General features: G+C 40.5%; 1 protein-coding gene across 2 annotated transcripts in view; it reads left to right on the plus strand.

Annotated features, from left to right (window-relative positions):
* ambra1 (autophagy and beclin 1 regulator 1) overlaps nucleotides 1-27,541 on the plus strand; it is a 325,084-nt gene that overhangs the window by 135,770 nt on the left and 161,773 nt on the right. For both annotated transcript variants that reach the window (XM_033039200.1, XM_033039201.1), the window contains 2 exons: nucleotides 7,997-8,077; nucleotides 9,525-9,625. In XM_033039200.1, coding sequence (XP_032895091.1) covers nucleotides 7,997-8,077; nucleotides 9,525-9,625 — 182 coding nt within the window. The remainder of the gene's footprint in view (nucleotides 1-7,996; nucleotides 8,078-9,524; nucleotides 9,626-27,541) is intronic.

Consider the following 27,541-nt stretch of genomic DNA (forward strand, 5'->3'; position numbering starts at 1 on the left):
CTACTATTTTGTGCCTAATTCCTTTTCTGTCGGTATGTCTAGTATACTGGTGAATCCCCATTGCTAATTCATCAATATTTTCTTTTGAATCTGTGGCATGCTGCACTCTTCCTTCGATGCTAATATAAATTATTTATTCAACAAGGTGGTGGCACCGTGGCGTAGCGGTAGAGTTGCTGCCTTACAGCGCCAGAGACCCGGATTCGATCCTGTCTATGGGTCTGTACGTAGTTTGTACGTTCAAGTCAAGTCAAGTCAAGTTTATTTGTCACATACACATACGAGATGTGCAGTGAAATGAAAGTGGCAATGCTCGCGGACTTTTGTGTAAAAGACAAACAACCAAACAACTATAAACACAATCATAACACACATATTCTTTTACATAATAAATAATGGAAGGAAAAACGTTCAGTAGAGTTAGTCCCTGGTGAGATAGGTGTTTACAGTCCGAATGGCCTCTGGGAAGAAACTCCTTCTCAACCTCTCCGTTCTCACCGTATGGCAACGGAGGTGTTTGTCTGACCGTAGCAGCTGGAACAGTCCGTTGCAGGGGTGGAAGGGGTCTCTCATGATATTGTTGGCTCTGGAGTTGCACCTCCTGATGTATAGTTCCTGCAGGGGGGCAAGTGAAGTTCCCATAGTGCGTTCGGCCGAACGCACTACTCTCCGCAGAGCCTTCTTGTCCTTGGCAGAGCAATTCCCAAACCAGATGGTAATGTTCCCGGACAAGATGCTTTCCACCGCCGCTGCGTAGAAGCACTGGAGGATCCTCGGAGACACTCTGAATTTCCTCAATTGCCTGAGGTGGTAAAGGCGCTGCCTTGCCTTACTCACGAGTGCTGAGGCGTGTGATGTCCATGTCATATCCTCGGAGATGTGGACTCCCAGATATTTAAAACAGTTCACCCTATCCACAGGATCCCCATTTATCCTCAATGGAGTGTACGTCCTCGGATGATGTGCCCTCCTAAAGTCCATGATCAGCTCCTACGTTCTCCCCATGACCTGCGTTGGTTTTCCCCAAGATCTTTGATTTCCTCCCACACTGCAAAGACATACAGGTTTGTAGGTTAATTGGTTTGGTATAAATGTAAAATTGTCCCCAGTGTGTGTAGGGTAGTGTTAATATGCAGGGATTGCTGGTCAATGCGGGCTCAATGGACCAAAGGGCCTGTTTCCGTGTTGTATTTCTAAACAAAACTAAACAAGGCCCCCTGCTTTGTTTCCATAGAAAATAGGTGCAGGAGTAGGCCATTCGGCCCTTCGAGCCTGCACCGCCATTCGATATGATCATGGCTGATCATCCAACTCAGTATCCCATCCCTGCCTTCTCTCCATACCCCCTAATCCCTTTAGCCACAAGGGCCACATCTAACTCCCTCTTAAATATAGCCAATGAACTGGCCTCAACTACCTTCTGTGGCAGAGAATTCCACAGATTCACCACTCTCTGTGTAAAAAATGATTTTCTCATCTCGGTCCTAAAAGACTTCCCTCTTATCCTTAAACTGTGACCCCTAGTTTCATCAGTTCAAATGAAATGTTATTGACCCGAACAAAGTGTTTACTGTGTGTATCTCTCTCCTGATATGTTGAGTTACCCGCATAATTGTTTTTATTTCACATATCTAACATTTCTACTATTTTGCGTTTGTATGCCTCAGATTTCCTCACTTCTTTTGGCACTATTATCTAATGCATGATTTGCCAAAGTTTAGAAATATGGCATATAATCTAAAAAGCTAATAGAATTTATGTATTTAATTGTGAGGGTTTGTTTCAATGAAGGTTATGCCTTAGTTTAGTATAGTATAGTATAGAGATACAGCATGGAAACAAGCCATTCGGCCCACCAAGTCCATGCTGCTAGCCATTCATTCTAGTTCTATGTTTTCCCACTTTCTCATCCACTCACTAAACACTTTATAACAATTTACAGAGGCCAATAAACCGACAAACACACACATCTTTTAGATGTGGGCGGAAACCCAAGTACCCGAAGGAAACCCACACGTCACAGGTAGAACGTGCAAGCTCCACACAGGCAGCACCGGGGGTCAGGATTGAACCTGGGTCTATGGTGCTGTGCTCTACCAACTGAGCCATTGGGCTACCCTGAGTACCACTCATGGAGTAAATTGTATAGTCTTGATGCAGGATCTTGATGTGAAACATTGATGATTCAATTCACCCGTGATCCTCCTGAACGTTGGGGCAGGATCAAAGGGCTGAGTGGGCTTCTGTTGCTCAGAATTCATAGATTTAGCTGGAAATTTTAAACAAAGGTAAATGCCTCTCTGTCTTCTAGTCCGGACAGATCCAGGGTACTTGTGTAACAATATTTGGTTTGTGGAGGTGTTTGCACGAGGTTCACATACTTTCTGTTAATTATCTATCATCACACTACCCAATTCACCAGGAAAATAATGCTGCTATATTTGTTGAAGAGCTCTTTACCATTGGGTTATGACTACTGCTGGGTTTTTATCATCCTCCACTATTATCTTTTGAGTGGCCTGATGGGTCTTTTGGCACTTCCTTTTCTTCTCCTTTTGGTATTGTAAAGCATATATTGCATTAAAAAAGATAAATTGTCTGTGCAGTGTAGTACACAGAACCATGTGTTTTCCATTATTGATTCATCGTACTAATTGGCTAAAAGCATTGAAGTGGAAAAGCTTGAGCACCATCACTTCTGGTGCTATTGACAGCGCTGTTAAGATAATTATTGTATTTTTTTAGATTTCTTTCTCGCTGAAGCCAGTTGTTTGCTCCTGCAAACTTGCAAGTGAAATCTACTTTTAATGTGCGAGTGGAAATAAGAATTGTTAACCAGAAGATTGTGGACATATTCATGATAATCTAGTTGCTAATGATGTCCTCCTTCATGAAGCATGTAATTGGTCTTTTAATAGTATTCTTCCTTGCTAACGTATTAAATAAGGTGTAAAGAGACCTTGTTACTTGTGGAAATTCAATCATCCTATTACTAATCTTTTCTCATTTTCAGTGAAGTTTTTCATTGGACAAAGCATTAAGCCAGATTTTGTCACTTTGCACTTAATTAAACCAACCTCATCCTCAATGTTGAAAGCCAATTTCATATGGCGTGTAAAAGAAAATTAATAACTATATTATAATTGCCTTTTGGGAATCCTTTAGACTTGAAGAATGATATCATCTTCCAGAATATAATATTTACCAAGAGACTGTTCCATAATAGTCGACACTGGAAGAGACAATTATAGTTTAACCTTATCGTTTGTATGTATGTACCATACCTGAGGAATTTCTCCAGTCACTTGTCAAACACCTAATTGTACAACATGGTTTGTTAATGGAAAGTAAATTGAAGTGATATAACTCGATGTTATGTTTTTTGTGTTCCACTGAGATTCAAAAATCCCAAAGATGATAATTTGGACAAAATATAAAAGTTATGACTTCTACATTCAAAGTTGCCTTTCCTTTACAAAATCAGTTCCACATAATTTTCAGCGTATGCATTCTTGTCAAGTTTATTTTGCCCTTTGCAGTGAGACACAGAATTTATTTCATTTTTAAAAATCGCAATTCTTCGTGAAGGTTGATTGGAGAAGTCACCTTTATGACCATCTTAATCTTTTGGTTCTAGGTTTAGATTCTGTCAATTGAATTTGGTATGGACAGAAGCAGTGTAATGGTTATAAAGTAGTACATTTATGTTTTATGCTGTTTTGCAGTTTTCTGCTTTTGGTCACTAAAATTGGAGTGATAAATAAAACTGGACAGTGCTTGGTGCATTGTGAGTGCTGCCTGACTGTGCAGTTTTCTGGACAACATTGAAATTGATGATCTGCAATAGCTCCCTCATTGCAAATTTAAATCAGCAGAAGACTTGGGCTTTCAAAGTGTAAGGGAAGGTGGTGTAATGATGGATGTTGCATGCAGTGTTTTCAGTATTTTAAGCCTGGTGGAAGGTTTTTCTCTTTGCTGTCAGAGGTAAATTGAATGGTACTAAGATCCTGTGGAGAGAAAGTGATAAATTTGAAAGATGTAGCGAAATTATGAAAATAATGATGGCAGAGCGAAAGGGATGAGCAAAAAATAGTTCCAAATAAGAAGAAACTTTAGCTGTAGACATTTAGTTTTGGACAATTGCTCCAAGCTTGTTAGTTAGACAGGGGGATAAGGAAAATTGGAATTGGCTTCATGAGAAAAATACTGATATAAACTTGTGTTTTAAGCACTCTTAAAATTAGTATTCTATCCTATTTTTTAGAATAAAATTTGTGCAGATCTGGTCATTTTCTTCAGGCATCATGTGAACAATTTACTTCATTTTATCAAATTCTGTGAGAATCGGTCTTTTCATCTGGCATCTGCAGGCAGATTTTATGTTCTAATTTTGTGCTACTGGATTCCTGTGAATGCTTTGTTGATATATTTGCATTTGTGTTTTTCTTGGAGATGGGCAGAAATGTTTGGAACAGTTTTGTCTGTTTTCAGATTTCTTTTGCAGCATTTTATTGATTGAGGGAATAGATAGTCAGAGATTGTCTTGGTACTGACAAATATCCACTGTTGGAGTTTTGTGGCTTTAATGGCATTGCCGTCAGGTTGTACTCATTTATGCAAACATGTAACCTCATCTGATGTGTGCTAAATTTATCAACCATAGATTAATATCTATTTTACTGCGCATAACTTTAGAACCATAGATTAATAATAATTTTACTGCTTTTAAATTGAGCTTGTGCTTGATAACAATTGCAGTATAAATGTTGTGCAGAGTGGAACATTTTGAGGAATGTTACAAGTCAGGAGAGTAGTTTGAATGTTAAAATGAATATCTGAATTCCCACAAACCTAGAGCAGGTTATGTGCCTTTTTATGAGATAGTTATTTGGTATCATCCTCAGCATATGTTTAAGGTTGTACGCTATTAGAAATGCAGGGATTTTGCTTCAGAATGAGAAACTGTGTTTGTTCACCATTAGCAGCAGAATGTCAGTTTTGCTTGAGAATTAATGAGATCCCAAAGTACATAAGTGTGAGATTAACAGTTTACACTTTCAAAAACAAAGGATTGACATTCATATTGCCTGCTCTGTTGTCCCAGTTTTAAAACTATTGTGTGAGATCACAGTTGCCAGTGAATGAGAAGCTGAAAATGAATTGGTTGGGCTCGATCTTCTGCGTAAAGGCCAGTAGCTTCAATGGGCAAAATGCAAAGTGCTGGAGGAACTCGGTAGAGCAGGCGACATCTGTGTAAGGAATGGACAGGCAATGTTTCGGGTATGGATCCTCCTTCAGACCTCTGCAGAAGTTTCCCAACACAAAATGTCATCTGTCCATTCCTCCACAAATGGTGTCTGACCTGCTGAGTTTCTCCAGCACCTTGCATCTCCAGCTTCAGCAAGAATTGTTAGCTGTTTTAAAGTGCAACTGCAGAATTTCACAATGACCCAGTGGAAGCAGAGGCCATGAAATTGTGTTCAGCTGATTTCCAACATGGGGGCAATTCTACTTCTCATGGAATCCAGCAGGAACATGTCAATTCTGATGCATTTCCTAGCATTTTGAAGCTGCTGCATTGCCAGTGGGCCTATTGTCAGAATGATAAAGGATGGTGGTGTAGGTTTGGTTAAGTATAAGGTAATTTATCTTGAGTTGTTGCAAATTAATTACTTTGCTTTAATCATTGTGTTTGAATTTTTTGAGCATTGACGGATATCAGACACAAGCCATCTATTTGACAGCTGAGGGCAGGGCCCACTAGAAGTTAATGTAGTTCAAGGAGCCGACCCTGGGCCCTGATGCACCTCAGCAGTCACCAGGGAACCAGCTGCTTAGTGGAAGATGACCGGCAGGGACTTGTTCCAGTTACGAGCTTACCAGTCAGCTCAAGATCTGGACCATTTACTATATTGCTCCTCTTGGAGAGGGGGCGCCGGTACGGTTTTTGTTGGAATGAAATACATGGAATTAAGAACTAAATAAGATCAGGCTCTGGCTTAGGTGTGAAGATAATGGAATAATGTACTGCATATTTGCATGTAGTGAGAAGAGACTTCATAATGGAATCTATATTTGGGCGCAGTGGTAGAGTAGCTGCCTTACAGTGCCAGAGACCCGGGTTTGATCCTGACTATGGGTGCTGTCTGTATGGAGTTTATATGTTCTCTCCGTGGGTTTTTTCCGGGCTCCGGCTTCCTCCTACATTCCAAAGACGTGCTGGTCAGTGTGAACTCGGTGTGCCGTAGAGAGACTGTATCTCTAAACTAATTTCCGCCCCTAAACATAACCAAAATTCTGGAATGCAGTATTGGTAAGAATAGTAGCATTTCTGATCAAAGACTGGATCCTGACCCCTATCTCAGATTATTCGTAAGGTAATAGATATTGAATGATGCCTGACAGAATTTTTTTCTTGGATCATAATTGTAGATTTAATACATTGATACATGCATATTTTTAAACTAATGCAATATTCTTTAATTATTTACTAATTAAATTTGAATAGTTTGTAAATGTCTCTGAATGTTAGAAAATATGATACAAAAGTGGGTGGTTTTGCAGATATTGAAGATGGTTGTGAAAAATTGCAGCAGGATCGATTGGCCAGGTGGGCTGAGGAATGGTTGATGGAATTTAATACAGAGAAATGTGAGGTGTTGCATTTTGGGATGTCTAACAAGGGCAGGACCAACATGGTGAATGGTAGGCCTCTGGGGAGTGTTGTAGAGCAGAGTGATCTAGAAGTACAAGCGCATGGTTCCTTGAAGGTCGAGTCGCAGGTAGATAAGGTGGTCAAAAAGGCTTTTGGCATATTGGCCTTAATCAGGCAGAGTATTGAGTATAGAAGTTGGGAGGTCATGTTGCAGTTGTATAATATGTTGGTGAGACCGCATTTAGAATATTGTGTTCAGTTCTGGGCACCATGTTATTGGAAAGATATTGTCAAGCTTGAAAGGATTCAGCGAAGATGTTGACGGGGCTAGAGGGTGTGAGCTATAGGGAAAGATTGAGTAGGCTGGGTCTCTATTCCTTGGAGTGCAGCAGGATGAGTGGTGATCTTACAGAGATATTTTGAGAGGAATAGATCGGGTAGATGCACCGAGTCTCTTGCCCAGAGTAGGGGAATCGAGGACCAGAGGACATAGGTTCAAGGTGAAGGGGAAAATAATTAATAGGAATCTGAGGGGTAGCTTTTTCACAAGAAGATGTGTGGAACAAGCTGCCTGAGGAGGTAGTTGAGGCTAGGGCTATCCTAATGTTTAAGAAACCGTTAGACAGGTACATGGATAAGACAGGTTTGGAGGGATATGGACCAAGTGTAAGCAGTTGGGACTAGTCTAGCTGGGACATGTTGGCTGTTGTGGGCAAGTTGGGTCGAAGGGCCTGTTTCCACACTGTATCACTCTATGACTATATTTTAAAAAAAGAGAACTTCTGGCACAGCTCTGCGCCATGCATTGTTGGCATGTTATGAAGGTCTCTAAGCATTTCAAGTGTGGATCCTCTTGGCTCTGCCACCTGAGGACGACACCACTGGACTCGTGATCTGTAGTGAGTCAGTGAGATGCACCTTCCACATGTAGTCTTGGAAAGTGTGGGCATAACTAGACCACATACAATTAATTAGTGGGCATCTCTGCAATTTTCTTTAACAATCCCTGTGTTTATAAATCTATATTGTGAATATGTCACTTACATTAAAATACATCATGATGCTAGCATTATATTTGCTTAAAAAAAAAGGGACATTGCTCATACAATAAGAACATTTTATTTTAGGAATGATGTAATGTCGAATTAAAACGGGGCAATATTCCATTTATTTCGTTCTAATTTGACTTTTAGAAACACGAGCTTTTGTGTTTTTTTAAGTGATGAAATGTATACGTTTTCAAATCTTTTAATTTAAGTTGAAAAGAATGCCATTATTAACTACCTTATTTTAATTGGAATTTGGAAATGTAACATTATCTGTTCCTTTTGTGATTTAAAGGGACGGTGGGGAGAGGTCACGGCAGCGAGCTCCAAGAAATGCAAGAATGACTGCGCCATCATTGGGTCGCTTTGTTCCCCGGTAAGACTGATTAGTAAACAAACTGTCAATGTTTACCTGTTGAAGGGTAATTACAAAGTTAGCATCCTGCTGGAGTACCAATCAGAATGACTGTCCAGTAACATGAGTGAAGAAATGCACAAATTGACTTTACAATGAAATTATCTCTTTGCTATATACTCACAATCCAACACCCAAGTTGCAAGTTTAGGTTTCTGTGGGACCACTGAATTCTCAATGATTTGCCGAGTCCACCAGTAGCGTTTTAAAACTTTTTACTCTAGGCAAAGCATTAAAATATTTGCAGACCTTAACTAAAAACTGAACTTATCATAAGTAACAAATCAAATAAACTATAGAACCATAAATAAAGACCTGAAGATAGCTGAACTTGGCTAGTAGACAAAATACGCTGGACATTCACACAGAGCACTTGCACAGAATACACTGCTGAAAAAAAAAGCTCCCTTGCAATTGATGTCCTTTGAATACCAAACCCCACGGAATAACGTCTCCACTCTCAGATTGCAATCATAGTGAACTTCAATCCATGCTCTGCAAGAGAATTGATTCCATCAATAATGTGCAAGCTCCCATCGTTTGATTATTTCCAAGAAAAAAATTACTTTCAATATTTATTTTTGTTGATCCTGATTTTCTCAATGCCCATCAGATGAAATGTCCAACACTTATTGCACGCTTCCTCCTTTTTTTAATCGTGTGCTCAACTTTAGTAAGCAATTATGTAGGAAGGAACTGCAGATGCTGGTTTAAACGAAGATAGACACAAAATGCTGGAGGAACTCAGCAGGACAGGCAGCATCTCTGGAAGAAAGAATGGGTGACGTTTCAGGTCAAGACCCTATTTCTTTAGTAAGCAATTGATAGGTTTTCTTGTGTTAGTGGGAAGTACTTGAAGAATGCTTTATAAGATGCATTGAGATAAGGTGAGGCGATATTGATGTGCACACAGTGATAGACTGCAGAAAGTGCACCATATTTTGTTTGAAAATTCCAGCTGCATCCCATGTGGAAAGAATGACAAATACTGAAACAAAATGAAGAATGATAACAATACAACTTACACTTGTGTCTTACAGTATTGTAGTAAAATTAAATGCATAATAATCAAAATACCTATAAAATCAATATAAAAATGAGGTGCAATTGGAAAATATACTTAATCTGTCATCAGAGTAAATCTGACAATGATATTTACACTGCTTCATTTAGCCTCTAAATTACATTTCAATCTATTATTCGGAGTGCCAACAGAACATTTGAAAATGGATTTTCAAAATTCAACAGTTTTCACCTTGCTTTGGTAAAACAAAAATGTTGAACTTTTGGTTCATTCTTGTGGTGTAAATGCTCTCAATTTTTAATTGGCTTGCTTTTTGGCGTTCTCTTGCACTTTGTAAAGAACTGGTGCATGTTTGTATTTAAATAAATATTTTACCTTTTACAGGCGATTTCTGCTGCCCGAGTATCTACCTTATGCAGGCATCTTTCATGAGCGTGGACAGCCTGGATTAGCCACTCATTCCTCTGTCAATAGAGCCTTGGCAGGTAAACATTATCGGTGGAGTTTTGGAACCCCATTGATGGAGGATTTTTTCACATTGCATTATGTTTATCAAGCAAATTTATCAAGTTAAGAGAAAAAAGCGTCACCTTGCGATGTAAGTGCTCAAATTGCAGTCTACATAATACAACTAGTTATTCAGATATTTTCATGTTTAGTTGATCTGATTCAAGTCGCACTCTTCCATTTGTGATTCTTTTTCCGCCCTTTAGTTCCTCATCCTGGTAATGGTGTTCACTGGCCATTGTCACTGCTGTGAGCAAGCAGCATAAAAGCAAGAGTTGTTAATGTTTTATTCACACTTTGGTTTACATTTCACGTCATATTTCTCTTCACTCGTCGTATTACAGCAAGGGATGTCACAGGAATTTGACTACTCCCTTCTTATCTTACATCAATGTAGCTGTAAATCTTTATAGGTGTTATTTTACCTGTCTAATAAACAGAACTGAGTAACACCAGCATCTTTCGGTTTAAACCGGCATCTGCAGTTTCTTCCTACATAATAATATTAATGATCTGTTTCTGTTGAAATTTGCTTTTGTAGAATAAGACTACAATGTGAATTCTGCAGACTTGCTTTAGTGACAGTCCATTGTTACTTACTCTCCTAATCACACATTAGCATTGTGTATTTGTACTGAAACTTATCACCACCAACTTATCTTTATTACAAAAATTCCAGCTTAAAAATTAAACTTTTAAGTTGTGACTGATCAGAAGTATCAGTAAAAACCAGAGAAAGCCATTGTCATTGCAAAGGCAGCAACATGTAAGCTGGACATGACATTCCATCTATTTTCTGCTTTACTGTTAGAATGTTAAAATATGGTTGTCCCTATGCACATCCGTGTTCTCTCTTTTGTGTGAATTTGAAGATGATCCAGAAAATAGCAAAGTTGTTCGAAAGTTGTACTATTTTGGAAAAGCAAATCACTCATCTTTCTCAAGTCTGAGAAAAACGCGTTGAGTTCTTTAGGGTTAGGGCTGCCTTGTTAATTTAATATAAAAGTATATTTTTACCCCTCAATTTCTAGAAGTCGTTTCCATTCATTTACATTCAGCGTCTTACATTTTGCATTCTGATGTAGAACATGCTGGTTTTTAAAATTAAGCTATGCCTTAGATGTCACTTAACTGCATGGATAGTGGCAGCACACACAGAGTTGTAATTAGCTTTTTTTCTGACAACAGCTTTATAATAAATGCCCAAGTTTGATTGCTTTGGAAATTTTGAATTGAACAAATTAAACATAGAGCACAGTTAATGAACCTCACGCAGTGTGTTACATGTGTCTAGTAATGTTGTACAAAATGAGGTTAAAATGTTCATGGCAAGTCTATTTCCTCTGTAACACTTATTAAACTGAAATGTTTTTAAACTGGTTATTTGAAAGCAATGTCTGTCAGCAAGAGAAAATGGCAGCATTCAAAGTAACAATTTGCCAAGAGTTTCATGATATTGATCTTCAATCTGCAGTTTTTTTTATTGTGCACTTTATCAAATCTCATTTGGATATATATATATATATAATATCCGCGTTATATATTGTCCTTCAATATACTCCTTCAATCATCACTTTAAACATGGGGAGTTTCTGAGTAACTGTTTCATTAATGGCAAATACGTTGACAAATGAACAGAAGCGTATTGATGTTATAGAACCATAAAAAAATCCATGCTGATCATGTTGCCTTTCTACACTTATTCTATTTGTCCCATATCCCTGTCCTATTCAAATATCTAACAAATACCTTCTAAATGTTGCAATTTTTACTGACTTCAATACGTTTAGTTTAGAGATACAGAGCGGAAACAGGCCCTTCGGCCCACTGAATCCATGCCGACCAGCGATCACCGTACACTAGCACCATCCTACACACACTAAGGACAATTTACAATCTTTACCAAAGCCAATTATAGGGCCTGTCCCACTTACGTGTCCTTGGCACGCAAATTACGTGACCTCGTGGTCGCGTTGAGCCGAGATGATCGAGCGAAGGTCAGGCGCGATTACATGCGTAAGCACAGCCGTCTGGAGCGCGTGACGCTATTTGAAGATGGACACAAAGCTGGAGTAACTCAGCGGGACCGGCAGCATCTCTGAAGAGAAGGAATGGGTGATGTTTCGTGTCGAGACTCTTCTGTCTGAAAAGAAGGGTCTTGACCCGAAACGTCACCCATTGCTTCTCTCCAGAGATGCTGCCGGTCCCACTGAGTTACTCCTGTATTTTGTGTCTGTCTTCAATTTTCTTGGCCTCACTCTGGGAGTAGAAGTGGGGGCGGATCCGGACCGCAACGGCCGTGAGTCCCAGGCCGAGTTCGGCGATCGTTTGCCTGCTTCTGCTGCTGCTGAAGGTGAGACATTGCGTCGCGCCAGGGTCTTGGGCCTGTCCCACTTTGGCCGTCAGTTACACGACAGGCCATTGGCGCGCGAAGATTTCGTTCACTGCAAGAAGTTTGGAGCCCCGCGTGATGTGGGGACCGGCCCCACACAACTCCATACCCCTCTGCGCTTCTAAGTGGGACCGGCCCCGCACGGCCAAGTGACCACGTAATTTGCGAGCCAAGGACGCTTAAGTTTTGACAGGCCCTTTACCTACACTCTTTGGAGTGTGGGAGGAAACCAGAGCACCCAGGGAAAACACACGAGGCCACAGAAATAATGTACAATCTCCATACTGACAGCACCTGTAGCAGGACCTCTTGTCCTGTGCAGCGGAGGGGGACTCTGAGTAAGATGGCCAAAAATGACAGCCGTAAGTGGCAGCGTTTTTTTCTTAAATCAATATACAGAACAACAGGAAGTGGTCAAGATCAGACTTTTAATAATATAGATAAATGATTCAGATGAAAGGATTACAAGTAACATTAGCAAATTTGCAGATGACACAAAGCTGGGTGGCAGTGTGAACTGTGTGGAGGATGGTATGAGAATGCAGGGTTACTTGGACAGGTTGGGTGAGTGGGCAGATGCATGGCAGATGCAGTTTAATGTGGATAACTGTGAGGTTATCCACTTTGGTAGCAAAAACAGGAAGGCAGATTATTATCTAAATGGTGTCAAGTTGGGAAAAGTGGAAGAACAACGGGATCTGGGGTCCTTGTTGGTACAGCAGGTAGTGAAGAAAGCAAATGGCATGTTGGCCTTCATAACAAGAGGACCTGAGTATAGGAGCAGTTGTACAGGGCCCTGGTGAGACCACACCTGGAGTATTGTGTGCAGTTTGGTCGCCAGTTTTGAGGAAGGATATTCTTGCTATTGAGGGAGTGCAGCGTAGGTTCACAAGGTTAATTCACGGGAATGAAAGGACTGTCATATGCTGAGAGAATGGAGCGGCTGGGCTTGTATACTCTGGAATTTAGAAGGATGAGAGGGTATCTTATTGAGACATATAAGATTATTAAGTTGTTGGACATGCTAGAGGCAGGAAACATGTTCCCAATGTTGGGGGAGTCCAGAACCAGGGGCCACAGTTTAAGAATAAGGGGTAAGCCATTTAGATGAAGAAACACTTTTTCACACAGAGAGTTGTGAGTCTGTGGAATTATCTGCCTCACATGGCGAAGGAGGCCGGTTCTCTGGATACTTTCAAGAGAGCGCTAGATAGGGCTCTAAAAGATAGAGGATTCAGGGGATATGGAGAGAAGGCAGGAACGGGTACTGATTGTGGATGATCAGCCATGATCACATTGAATGGCGATGCTGGCTCGAAGGGCCGAATGGTCTACTCCTGCACCTATTGTCTATTGACAACTTTGTGGCCTGTTTTGAAACAGATTGGTTACTTGCATGGCTAGTTTCGCAAAATAAAAGAACTGGAAACATCTCCCATCTTTGTTCTCTAAGTATGTGTCCTCGTCTGCTGAGTTACTCCAGCACTTTGCCTTCTTTTGTAAACCACCATTTGCAGCTACTTGTTTCTACATTGGAAACTGATTTATTTGTGATATTGCTGGAGCCCAGATAAATTGTGACTTTCCAAAAACAAAGTGCTGGAGGATCTCAGTAGGTAAGGCATCATCCAGCACTGTTTTCTCTTCACTTAAGATTCCAGCATCTGTGGCCTCCTGTGTCTCTCGTGGCTTGATGCTTGTCTAGAATTAACTTCTTGTTGTTTTCGAATTATTCCAGGCTAAGCCTAACAGTGCTGACCTCTTTAGCAATTTCAGAGAGCGGGATGGGGAAAGAGAGATTTCCATTAATCCATGTAATGTGGCAACATGTTTTCATCCAACCTCTCTTGTTCTCTCTCTCATTCCCCAACTCGCTTCCGCTTCCCTCTCTCCCCGCATAACTTGTTTCTGTTAGTTCACTCCCACCCCCTGTGTCTAGCCCCTCAGCAAAACATTTTCCTCACAAAATCCATCTATTCGTTCTGCAGGTCATGGCCATCAGCTTCCAGTCGCCTGTCACTTCAGTTTTCTCTCCCACTCCCATTGTGCCTTGTGTCGTAAGCCTGTTTCCTTGTTCCAACAACGATAAGGATAAGCTCCAACAAAATTAGCTCATCTTCCAACTGGGCAAAAAGCAGTTTCTGGACTTTAAAATGAGTTCAGTAATTTTAGATAATCAGCTTTTCCAGGATTTGCATTTCACATTCGCAGCATTCAGTTTTCTTTTTCATGCAATTTCAAGTAATTATTCTGCTTTTTAAACCTCTACCAGTCTGATCCTTCTCACTAATTGCTTCATCACCCAATTCATCACATGCACTATCATATTTTGTCTTTCAGAGACACTTGCTTTCCATCCTCTGGCAGCACATTTCTTGGCCTCTCCTGTTCCCCGGCTCTTTACCCGTACCGTAAACCTTTTTTCAGGATTTTGAAAAGTTGGGGATAAAAGATCATTGATCCAAAATATTAGCTCATTTTTTCTCAACAACAGATGCTGCCTGACCTGTATTTTAAGAATGTTCTGCTTTAATTTACTATTTCATGCATCTGCAGAATGTTTCCATTATGCTTTTTTTTGTATTGGCAGGCTTTGATGTATGTCACCTTGTAAATGTGTGCAATACAATGCAACTCAAAAAGCGAGAAAATATTTATTATTTTCTATCCCTAATGAATATTTTGATTCAAATACAGTACTTTTGCATGTGAGATTCGGGTAAATTACAAGCTATGGAGACAAGAAACTGCAGGTGATGGAATCTTGAGCAAAAGACAAAGTGCTGCAGAAATTCAGAAGGTCAGGCAGCATCTGTGAAGGGAATGAACTGATGCCATTTTCTGACTTGAGACGTCGTCTGTCCATTCCCCCCCCCAGATGCTGCTGAGTTCTTCCAGCAATTTGCTTCTTGCAAATGACAACTAATGTCCTGTTGCAAGAGGACTACATTTTGATAATGGTTTCTGCAGATTTACCAGCACTCTAAATTTTATAGGGCCTGGTGTGCATATCATTATTTAATTACAATAATGACGTTGAATCATGCACCTTGTCTCTTGATTGAAAGATGTAGCATGGGAAACAGGCCCTTTGGCCCACTGACCACGCTGATCATCAATCACCCGTTCGCACATGTTTAATGTTATCCCACTTTCGCATTCACACCTTACACTACATTGCACTACATTGCACTACATTGCACAATAGGGTGTCAATTTACAGATGACAATTAACCTACAAATTTGCATGGAATGTGGGAGGAAACCGGAGCACCCATAAGAAACCCATGCGGTCATAAAATGTTCAAACTCCACACAGATAACAGGTGAAGTCCGGATCAAACCTGCCTCTCATGCTGTGAGGCAGCAGTTTTACCAGCTGCACTACTGTATTCATTCTTGCACTCTTCCTTTTGTTGAGCTTGAAAGCTCATTCCACCAGACCTGGTAACAGCTGCTTGCCCACTGTTATCGGACTACGGAACATAAGATAGGGTACAGTCCCAATCTCCCAACCTCATTGTGGACATTGGACTTTTTCTCTTTGCACTTCCTGTTCAAATGAGTTTATTGTCATGTGTCCCTGATAGGACAATTAAATTCTTGATTTGCTTCAGCACAACAGAACATAGTAGGCATTGACTACAAAACAGATCAGTGTGTCCATGTTGAACTTGTGTGTGGCTTGATTGTACTTGTGTATTATATGATAATACACAAAAGATTTTCACTGTACCTTTGTACATGGGACAATAAACCAATACCTTGCCATGAAGTGCTTCTAGCCACTGCATGAATTGTGGGGAGAGATTACAATCGCATGAGACAGAAGTTCAAGTCAGCAGTTTGTTACAACTGGACTCTATTGAGAAAGGAGCTGAAAAGGTGAAGAGTTTAATGTCTTTGAATAGATGGCAGAGCGAAGTGCCTTGAACTGCAAAAGAACTGATCGAAATTAGGACAATAAAGATGAGGGAATTAAGTCCTTTAGAATGGAGTGTGGTGCCTGATGGAAGGGGTTGGTGAGGCTGAAATCGTTGTTGTGGAATAAAGGGAGCGTGGAGATTGCCAGCATCCTCAAGGAAGGGCTTGGAACATGGGAACTAATCTAGATGCCACTGAGTGAGGAGAAAAAAGAGCTGCTTGCCTGTATGAACTGGGATGATTAAAGGATAACCAGCTGTTGAGTTAGACTAAGATGGTGGCCAACTTCTCCAGTCTGTGTGAAGTGAATAAAATACATGACCTTTGCAGATTGTGTGTTTTTACACCACAAAGTTACATTTCTGAAATTAATAATCTGGGGAAAAAATGAGCGTGCACAATTAATGGCCATACTTGTACTCTATAAAATATATATTTAAAATGTGCTTCAGTAAGCTTAATGCAGTGATTGATGTGTAGTAAATACATTTGTGGCAAATATTGAAATGAACAAGACAGATTTTTCATATATCTTTGTTGTGTTTGGGTTGAGTTTGTGCTTCTTTGATGTTAGCTATGGCACTGGGTTCCAATAGGATTTTCAAGGACTCTTTGTTCTTGGAAAGGTTTTGAACTGCATTCTTATTGCCATTGGTGAAATAAAGAAATCAATCATCACTGCATTTTGTAAGACTGTCATTCTGTCATTCCAAAATCAAGATAGTTGAGTCCAAAACAGCAAGCTTAAAACTACATTTCTTGAAACCTAAACTAATGATAAATCAGTGTGAAATACAAAGACTACCTTAAGCTGTAGGAGAGTTGCTGAGCTCTTAGGCTATCCATCATCTTGCTATGAATAGTATGAATGACACTTCAAATAGACCAGCCTGATATTTTTGTTCAAACGTTACCTTACATCAAAGTGAACAGTTGTTTAAAACGCATGAAATTGCCAGCGCTGGAATATTGTGCAAAACACTAAGTCCTGGAGTAATTGAGCAGGTCACGCAGCATCTGGGGTGGGAGTGGACAGACAACATTTTAGGTCTGGACCCTTCGGACTTAGTGGAGTGGAGTGGAGCGGTGGGGGGAGGGGGGGGATCTGGAAAAGATTGGTGGAGTGGGCCAGAGATAGGTGGATACAGGTAGCAAGCCTGGTAAGAGATTGGTGGATACAAGTGTGGTTGGGAGAGGGGCGGAGGGGGGGGCAGGGCAGGGGGGGCAGGGCAGAGAGAGGGAAGTGATTGGCAGATGGGTGGAGTAAATGCAAAGGCAAGAGGTAAAAGATATTGAAAGACGAGGAAGAATAAAATATAAAGCTAGATGGAGGAATTGAGATGGAAGTAGTGGGGGAGAGAGGAGAGTTATGATTAGATGGAAATATGGGCTCCAAAATGGGAGGTGAGTGTACCTGGGAGGGTGAGAGAAATGTGTTGTCACTGCGATGGGGGGGAGGGCAGGAAAAAGAGAGCGGTAAGGGATGTATCACCCAAAATTGGAGAATTCAGAGTTCATATTATTGGGTTGATAGCTACCCAAAGGGAATATGAGATGCTGTTCTTCTGGTTTACATGTGGCCTCACTCTGGAATGGAGGAGGACGGGGTTAGTAAAGTTGAAAGGAGAAGGGGAGTTAAAATAGTTAGCAACCGGGAGCTCTAGCAGATGAACTTCATGCGTTTTGCGTTAAATTTCGAACAGGCGAACAAAGTTGCACCCAGGCACGTTCCCCAGCTTGCCCCACTTGCTCTGTCCCATACATGGTGGCAGAGTCAGATTTGTGAACTCTCAGAAATTAGCTGACCTGGAAGTGTTCTGAAATTCTTTCTCCTAGCTTCACAATTTGAAACTCTTCTTCCGGACAATCTAGGTGCCCCAGCAATATGTATACATGAAATCTAGGTGTGTGGAGGTTGCTATCTATCTTGCACTAACTACTATATTCAGTCCTGGATATTCTTGGCAATAATGCCAGCATTGACTACAGCTCAAACTTCAACACTTTAATATTGAATGAATGAATGAATGAATGAATGAATGAATGAATGAATGAATGAAAACTTTATTGTCATTCAGATATACACCTAGACACAGTGCACATTGAACGAAATTTCGTTGCATTTGACTCTCCAATCAGGTAAATAGTAAAAGTAAAAGTGCTAGGTGCGTCCATAAAAATGCCTCATGTGCATGGTTCTGTAAAATAAATATATATAAAAAGTTTTTTAAAAAGTGTCGATATTTAAAAAGTTCTAGCCTCAGTTTTGTTGATTGTTCAGTAATCTTATGGCCTGGGGGATGAAGCTGTTGCAGAACCTGGTTGTCCCGCTCTTCATGCTGCGGTACCTCCTCCCAGAGTTAAGCAGTATAAACAGTCCATATTGTGGGTGTGTGGGGGCTCTGGTAATGCCCTTAGCTCTAATCAGACAGCGCTTGTACCCCATGTCCATGATGGAAGGAAGAGAAGTCCCAATGAATTTTTCCGCTGTCCTCACCACTCTCTGAAGGCACTTCCAGTCCGCAGCTGTACAGCTGCCGCACCACGTAGAGATGCAGCTGGTCATGACCGACTCAATTGTGCTTCTGTAGAAAGTGGCGAGGGTGGAGGTGTAAACTTCTCAACCTGCGGAGGAAGTACAACCGCTGCTGTGCCCGTTTTGCCAGAGATGTAATGTTTGTGGACCAGTTTAAGGTGTCCGTTATATGCACCCCCAGGAACTTGATCCTTTTCACCTGCTCCACTGCTGAGTTGTTGATGCAAAGTGGAGTGTGACTGGGCTGAATTTTCCTTCTGAAATCGACGACAATCTCCTTGGTTTTGTTCACATTTAGGAGAAGGTTGTTCCTGCTGCACCAGCTCACCAGCTGTTCCACCTCCTCTCTATATGCCTGGTCGTCGTTATTGCGGATGAGGCCCACTACTGTTGTGTCATCCGCGTATTTGATGATATGGTTAGTAGTGGACCTGGCGACACAGTCATGTGTCATCAATGTAAAGAGCAGCAGACTCAGGACACAGCCCTGATGGGAGCCGGTGCTCAGTGTGATGACCGAGGAGGTGTTCTTCCCCACCCGCACAGACTGGGGTCTTTCAGAAAGGAAATCCAGGATCCAGTTGCATAGTATGGTATTGAAACCTAGGGGTGCCAGTTTGCTCACCAGATGCTGGGGGATTATCGTGTTAAATGCACGATATAACGAATAAACTCATCCTTAACTTCTGGATCTGTTTGCATTGGGGCTTCTAGACATTGACCAGCAGACCTCGGTCGGTTAGAGTTGATAATAACATTTTCTCCCCTCCCCTCACCAGCAGTGTTTTTCTGAGTTGTATGCTCAGTTTCTTGCTTGAAATGTAGCTGATTGTGTGGTCAAGTACAATGCCAACTTGATCTTTACATTCCTCAGTAATACCATGGTCCTCAGCCAGATCCACCACAATGATGAGGTGAAGTGCAGGATGGAGGTTGAGTACCTTATGTCATGTGTTAAGAACAATAACCTATCCCTTAATGTCAGCAAGACGAAAGAGTTGGGTTGTTAACCAAAAGAAACAAGGGGGTGAATACAACCTTGTCCTCGTCAGACCCTGCTGTAGAGATGGTTGCAGCTTCAATTTATTTTGCATCCATATCACCAGCAACTGAAGTTGGTCCCATCACACTGACGCAACAATCAAGAAAATGAATCAGTGTATTTACTTTAGGCGACTGAGAAGATTCAGCATTTCTATGAGGAATTTCCCCCATTTCTACAGTTGCCATTTAGAAAATATTTAAAATTAAAATGGGATACATCTTAATCCTGGGATGTCAACTATTCTGCTCTTGACCACTTGAACCAGAAGAGAACAGTGAACACAGCCTTGTCACTTCCAACCATCCAGTCCACCTTCAAGTTACATTTGGAAGGTTGGAAGTATCATCAAGTTTGCCTGACATCCTGACAACTTTTCTCTCTTCTTCCTTCTGGGAGAAGATAGAGCACCTTGACAATCAGAGCTTCCAGACTTAAGCACAGCTTCCTCCCTACTGTTGCCCTACTCTGGAACCAATCACCTTATTCCTGGAGGTGCCTCCATGTACTCTTACTCTTAACTCTACTTCAATGGGTTATTCTGTCATTGTACTGTTAATGTTCCTTTGCACTCTTGGATTTTGCAAAACAATCTTGCACCATTCTGCTGTTTGCACTTCGTTGTACTTATTTTTATATTTATTATTACTGCGCATATACTGTAATTACTAAATTTCATTGCACCCCATTGTATATGACAAATTAACGATCTGAACTGAACTACTTTCCTTCACTTAGCCTTTTATTGATTGTTTTATTGAACTCTATTCAAGTGAATGGCACTGTGCTGGAGCAGTTGGCTTAAAGCTGAGGTGTGCAGGGTATCCTTCCCCTGGATTAGTACGATCAGGACCTGACTGCTGGGTTGGACCGTGGAGCAAATGGACCTAACGTGCACTTCATACAGTGACAGCTAGCCAACCATCCAGCAGGGTTTGGGCCATTTTGTAGGATGAATTTTTCAGTGATAAATATCTTGAGTTAAATGTCCACTAGAGGGTAGTATGCTTATGTTGAAATCATTGTGTAAAGAACATAAATATGGACCATAATTCTTCTTATTCGCAATTCCTCATTATATTTACCAGAATAATTTAAATGTTATGCAATGCCCCTCACTTATTTCTTTTGACTTTAATCCTTGCTCGTAAGTTTCCGATAGTTATCAGAACTGAGAAAGAGCAGGAGTAGACTTTGAATTCAATATGAATAAAGGGGAAGCCATTTAAAATTGAGATGAGAAAAAACATTCTCACCCAGAGTTGTGAATTTGTGGAATTCTCTGCCACAGAAGGCAGTGGTGGCCAATTCACTGAATGAATTTAAAAGATAGTTAGATAGAGCTCTAGGGGCTAGCGGAATCAAGGGATATGGGGAGAAGGTAGGCACGGGTTACTGTTTGTGGATGATCAGCCATGATCACAATGAATGGCGGTGTTGGCTCAAAGGGCCAAATGGCCGCCTCATGCACCTATTTTCTATGTTTATGCGTGATATTCTAAATCAATGCCATTTTTCTCCTCTCAATCCATATCTCTTAATCTATCTAATATCAAGAAACTAATTGATCTCAGTTGCGAATCCAATCAATGGCAGAGGCTTCGCAGTCCACTCAGGATGAACATTTCAAAGATTGATCATCCTTTGAAGGAATGTTTTATTTCAGTTCCAATTGCTTACTCGTCATTTCAGTTGCAATTGCTTACTACTCAGGACAATGATATCTAGTTGAAGATTCCGCGGCCAGGGGGAAGCATCCTCATTGTATCTACCTTGTCGTACAGTATAAGAGCTTTGCTTGTTTCGATAAGATAGCGTCTCGTTCTTCCATACTCTGAAGACCAAAGACTATACCTACTCAGTGTTTCCTCGTATAACAGACTGGTAAATCTTCAAGCACTCCCTCCAAAGAAAGTACTTTTTTTTTAATAGGACCAATGGTCTTGGTGGAATTTCATGAGACTCTATGTAGTTGTAGTAAGAAACCTTTACTCTTGTCTTCAAATCCAATACAAAACGTACCAATGGACCATTCCCCCTTCCGCCCACCTTACCACTGTGTACAAGGACATACAGGTAGTTTGGACATCAGCATTTCCAAATTTGTCTCTAATTCTTACTCTCTCCCGACTGAAGCGGGTAACATTTTTCCACATTGCACTTTATCTGGTATTTTGCTACCCATTCACTCATCTTGATCTGTGTTCCATTGAAGCTTCTTTCACAGCTCATATTCCCACTTAGTTGCGTGGCATTAGCAAACGTGGAAATTATGCCTTTCATTCCCTTTGCCATCTCTTTGATATAGTTTGTGAATAATTGGGACCCAAGAACGAGTACCCTGATCTGGGAAAGAATCCTTTATTCCAGTGTTTTGATTTTAACCAGTTAGTTAACTCGCTGTTTATGCTGGTATATCGACCCTCAATTCCACGCGCTCTAAACTGATTTACCAATTACCAATATGGAACCATGGCAAAATATTTACTAAGGTCCAAATACATTACATCCACTGGTTTCTTTGCATCTACTCAATTATAGACATTCGCAAAGAACTCCAACGAATACTGAAGTATGATTTCCCTTTCATAAATCCTATTCTTATTTTCAGGTTCAAATCTTTTGTACCCACATATTAATTTTGTGTTTAATGGTTGAGGATACCCAAGTATCCCAGAGACCCATCATCACAAAGTATCCTTTGCTCAATTCTTCCTAATGAGATGGTCTCATATTTACATTTGTTCCTGTAGTAAGTATCAATAAACATGAACTGTAGTTAAAATGATCAACACTGAAACATGTAGCTGTATTCCAAGGATCAATAGGCAAGATTTAACTCGGCTCTCTAAACTATAAGTTCTTATTGAGGGAAAAAATAATCTGTGGAGTGTTACTTAACTTTTTTACATATAGGAAATGGGTGCCCTTGAATAAAAGCTTTTCTAATCCACTTAATTAAGCATTGTTTAAAGAGTGGTTTTATTATTTATTAAGTTGTTTTCTGCTTGAGGAACTAATTGAAATGCCTTGTGTATTGATAAATTACTGCAGCCATTGATAATGCTTGCAGAGGTGTGGCAATTATACAAATTTTGAGGCCCAATAACAGGGGATATTAATTTTCAAGCAGTTGCATTGAGATTTGCATATGCATGCTTTCCACTAACATATGGTAAATGGACAAGATAACGGATGTCTTTATCAATCTCAATGGCAATTTAATGAAGAAAACCACCTGCTGTTCAAGAAATCATCTGATTTTTCACACTTATGTAAATTGGTTGTATGCTTCCTACCATCTCCCTTTTTTTTGTTTTATTATTTTAAAATACACTGCATGGAGATTTTTTAATGGGGAAAAAGTGCAAGTTAAGTTCCGTCAAATAAAATTGGAATTTAAATACCGAAAGAATTGGAAATGTAATGCTTTTGTGAACATTTATTTAACATTTTTAAAGCCCATGAGGACAGCTTTAAATTTGATTAATATCTTCTGCAACAACATCAATGAAATCCAGTCAGCTTTAATGCTGCATTAAAAAAAGTGATGTATTTTTGGATACTGTTGCATGTAGTAAATGTAGTAAGTTATTAAATTGTTAATCAAATTATTTGGTGATATCCAGAAGCCTACATAAATAGACTAAAAACAGCATTAAAATTCCTTCATTATTGAAGCAAGAACCAGAGGACACAGGTTTGAGGTGAGGGGGGAAAGATTTAACAGGAAACTGAGGGGTAACTTTTTTACACGAAGGATGGAGGGTGTAGGGAACAAGCTGCAGGAGGAGGTAGTTGAGGCAAGTACTATTGCAACGTTTAAGAAACATTTGGCCAGGTACATGAATAGGATAGGTTTAGAGGGAAATGGGCCAAAAGGAAGCAGGTGAGACTATGGTAGATGTGGCATGTTGCTCAGCATGGGCAAGTTGGACCGAAGATGGACCGAAGAGCCTCCATGCAGTATGACTCTAAAATTTGGGACTTTAAAAGTAAGGAAATAATTCCGGCATGAAATAGCCAGTGCCAGTCAGAATAATGATAAAATATTTAAATCTTTGTAGAAACCCACCTCATTTGCTAATTGCCTATGTGTAGGGTTTCAAAAGAAAAAGAGTCATTATTGGGCTGCGCTAGGATTTAGGATTCAAGTCAAGATAGAGTTTCCGTTTTATTCTAGTCAACCTAGTATAGTCCTAGTACAGGTCCTCCACCGTTTTTCTGGCAACTGGTGGTCCAGTACTTCCTTTAGTCTGGAGAGAATTACATGAGCGCATTTGAAATCCTCCCCTAAAAATGCAGTGCCCTATCCAGGTGAAGCAGCTGATTTTAACCTCATCAGGATTTCTGTGTAGATCAGCGGGTCAAATTTTCTCCCTGCGACTGGGGCTCAGGATCTCCAGCCTGTCCAGAGGCTGTAGATCTGTAACCATGGCCGACCTCCATGGCTAATCAGCGGGTCAAATTTGCTGCCTACGGATGGGGCTCTGGAACTCTGGACTGGTTAGAGCCAGCAGATCTGTTCCCATATCCGACTTCCAAGGCTAACCTTACGGGCCGGTATCTTGCCGGTCTAGGCTGACTGTTTCAGTAGCGTTAGACTCCTCTCGGAGACCGTGAACTCTGTTCTTCCGTCAAAACGGATAATCTAGAAAGGCTCTGGAAGCAAGGGTGCTGGAAATCAGAGGTGGGCCTGAACCAGAAGATGACAAAGTGCATAAAGGCTATCCTTGAAGGGAAATGCCATGTTGTCAATCCATTCCAAGTCTTTTGTGCACCAAATGTCTTGAATATATAAAGATCTTCTATCTTTCATATGGACTCTTTAAATGTTCAACTGCATATTTTGTCTCGTTTCCCACCTCATCAGCGTATTCCCACATCTCCAATCAATCCTACTCTACAGTCATCACAGTAGATGTGGAAACTAATTTTTCAGTTTACATTTTATTAGACTTGTTTAAGTCTGATCTAAGTCTTATTGTGTAATATTCTAGTAGGTATCAGGAATCTAAAGCGGTCTTCAAGTATAAACATCTATACTATCCACTGAATATATTGGCATGTCCATATGTGACTGAACCATCTGCAACTGGAAAGCTGAGAGTTGGACTAAAAGTGCTAATTCATCCTCCATTCCGATACTAACCTGAGCCAGATGACTTTCCAATGTGTTGCTGTTTTGCAAAACATAAAGTCATAGAGTGTGGAAACAGGCCCTTGGCTCAAATTGCCCATACCAACCAACATGTCGCATCTACACTAATCCCACCTGCCTGAGTTTAGTCCATATCCCTCCAAACCTGTCCTATCCATGTACCTGTCTAACTATTTCTTAAATGCAACCATTTATTAATTAATTTTCCAGCATATTAAACAGTAAAGAGTTGGCAAGATTTTATTTTCTGTTCTGTCAGCTGAAATTCAGAGCAAATTGCTGAGTGCAGCTTTTCTAGTACTGATCTTCCCCTGTATTTTCTACGTTGCTTCTTCTCGCTCTTCAAATTTGCATGAGAAATTATATATACTTGTTCTGCAGAATGTTAAATGGATCTCTGAAAGTAGGTAGGTTGAAGCCTATTATCATATATTGTAGGCAATGAGTTTTGCACTTTATTCTAATGGGCAAATTTGCTGACTCCATAACAAAAAAACGCTATAAGTTTGAAAACAAATGTTGTTGATCCAAATTCAGCATTTCAGAGTATTTAGATCTAAGCAAAGTTCAGTGTGTATTGAGATCAATGAGGATTAGCGTCCTGCTTGTAAAGTTCACAATGGCACAACATAAAATGTATCCATTCAACGGTTTGGATAGATGTGGCCCTTGATCTGTTAACTAAAATACATCACTGTCAACGATGCAGCATTTCCTCAATACTGCAATAAATCACTCATCTGAGTTGTGTATCAGGTCCTGAGGAGAGGTTTGACCTTAGAGATTCTGACTGAGAGAATTGTAAGTGGAGTTTATAGTTTGGTTGTGGCTGGAGCGTCGGTAATTAAGGGTCACGTTCCAAAGGTGAGAGGGGAATTTAGGCAGAATCTTTGCACAGTATTTTGAAATGGGAGTAGCTTTGCCTCTGAGCATAAACTAGTTAGTTCTTGTAGTCTCATTGAACAATGAAAGTCCTTTGAGTGGAAATTTTCTCTTGAAGTGCTGGTTGAGACACAACATGCCAAACATAGTTTTAAACTTGTATGCACCCAGCAAAGTTTGCGCTATAGTAACGTTCAAGTAGAAGTGTGTTGGTTTGTGTAGAAATTAAAATAATTGTATCAACAAAGAGGTATAATATGTGTAAGAAAGAACTGCAAGTGCTGATTTAAACTGAAGATAGACACAAAAAGCTGGAGTAACTCAGTAGGTAGGTAGGTTGAAGGCAGCATCTCTGGAGAGTTTAAGAAGGAACTGCAGATGCTGGAAAATCGAAGGTACACAAAAAAGCTGGAGAAACTCAGCGGGTGCAGCAGCATCTATGGAGCGAAGGAAATAGGCAACGTTTCGGGCCAAAACCCTTCTTCAGACTGATGGGGGGGCGGGGAGAAGAAAGGAAAAAGGAGGAGGAGCCCAAAGGGTGGGGGCTGGGAGGAGACAGCAGGAGGGCTGAGGAAGGGGAGGAGACAGCAAGGACTAACAAAATTGGGAGAATTGGCAGCACCTCTGGAGAGATGGAATGGATGATGCTTTGGGTCTCAGCCCGAAACATCATCCATTCCTTCTCTCCAGAGATGCTGCCTGTCCCGCTGAGTTACTCCAGCTTTTTGTGTCCATGGAGGTATAATAGTTCTAAAAGTTCTCTTGTCATCGGGTCAGTCTCCCCACCACCTTTTTAATATCATGTTTTGTACAAGATGACAAAATGTGAATTCCAGATGTTTTTCATTACATTTTAAAGATGTCCTCCCACTATTTAGACTGCCAGATGGGTCAGTGTTAAAAATTATTGAACATTAACTAGAAAATTAATATTTCTTTCAGTCAGCAGAAGCCAGAGCTTTAGCACATAATATTGCACAACAGCAGAGTCTGCTAGCTTTAATTTGATGAGTAATATCACATAATTGGTTACAAGAGCGCCACGGTGGCACAGCGGTAGAGTTGCTGTCTTACCCTGCCAGAGATCCGGGTTCGATTCTGACTACGGGTGCAGTGTGTACAGAGTTTGTACATTCTCTCCGCGACTGTGTGACTTTTCTCCAGGTGCTCCAGATTCCTCCCATACTTCAAAGACGTATAGGTTTATAGGTTAATAATTGGCTAGTGCTAGTGTACAGAGACCGCTGGTTGTCTGGGACCCGGTGGGCTGATGGACCTAGTTTTACAATGTATCCCTAAACTAAACTAAAAACCTATGCTTTATTTATCTGTCATGACTGAGCATGTTTGCAGGAGATTTAAGTCCTGTCATTAAGGATATCCTCCATTGGGTCAAGGAGCACGGAGTCATTTTGCCAAATTGATCCCTTTTTGGAGGTGATCGCAACTGGCTTGAATGCTCCTTGATTAAGTAGGGAGATGGGCAAATTCCTTCATTTCTTAATGATGTCTGGAAATGTAGGCAAAAAATTAATGATGGCTAATGTCTGTTGCTAATTTTCCAATTTTGTAATGTGTGCTTAAGTCACCAGTTATTTTGTTTCCATATGAAGAATGGCATATGGGCCACTTGTCATGTGTTGTCTTGTTGCCATGTGTCCTAAACGAATTAATGGGATTATTTTCTGGCATTTATCCCACATGTCATTTGTTTGCTTCACATATATTGTCCAAAGTAATGTACTTAAACCAAATGACACTAATCGCCATATTATGAATAGAGAGTATTCTTGTAAAAAACAATTAGTAACAGCAAAACCAGAATAATTCATCAAGAGTCATTCCTCGATATACTGCATTCACTTTATAATGTGCCATTTATAAGAGTAAATTCAGGATGTTGATTCGAGCGCAAGGCAGGCGACTGTTTAGAGTTATAGATACAGCGTGGAAACAG

Source organism: Amblyraja radiata, chromosome 20 (genome assembly GCF_010909765.2).
Source record: "Amblyraja radiata isolate CabotCenter1 chromosome 20, sAmbRad1.1.pri, whole genome shotgun sequence".
In the NCBI taxonomy this organism is placed as follows: Eukaryota; Metazoa; Chordata; class Chondrichthyes; order Rajiformes; family Rajidae; genus Amblyraja; species Amblyraja radiata.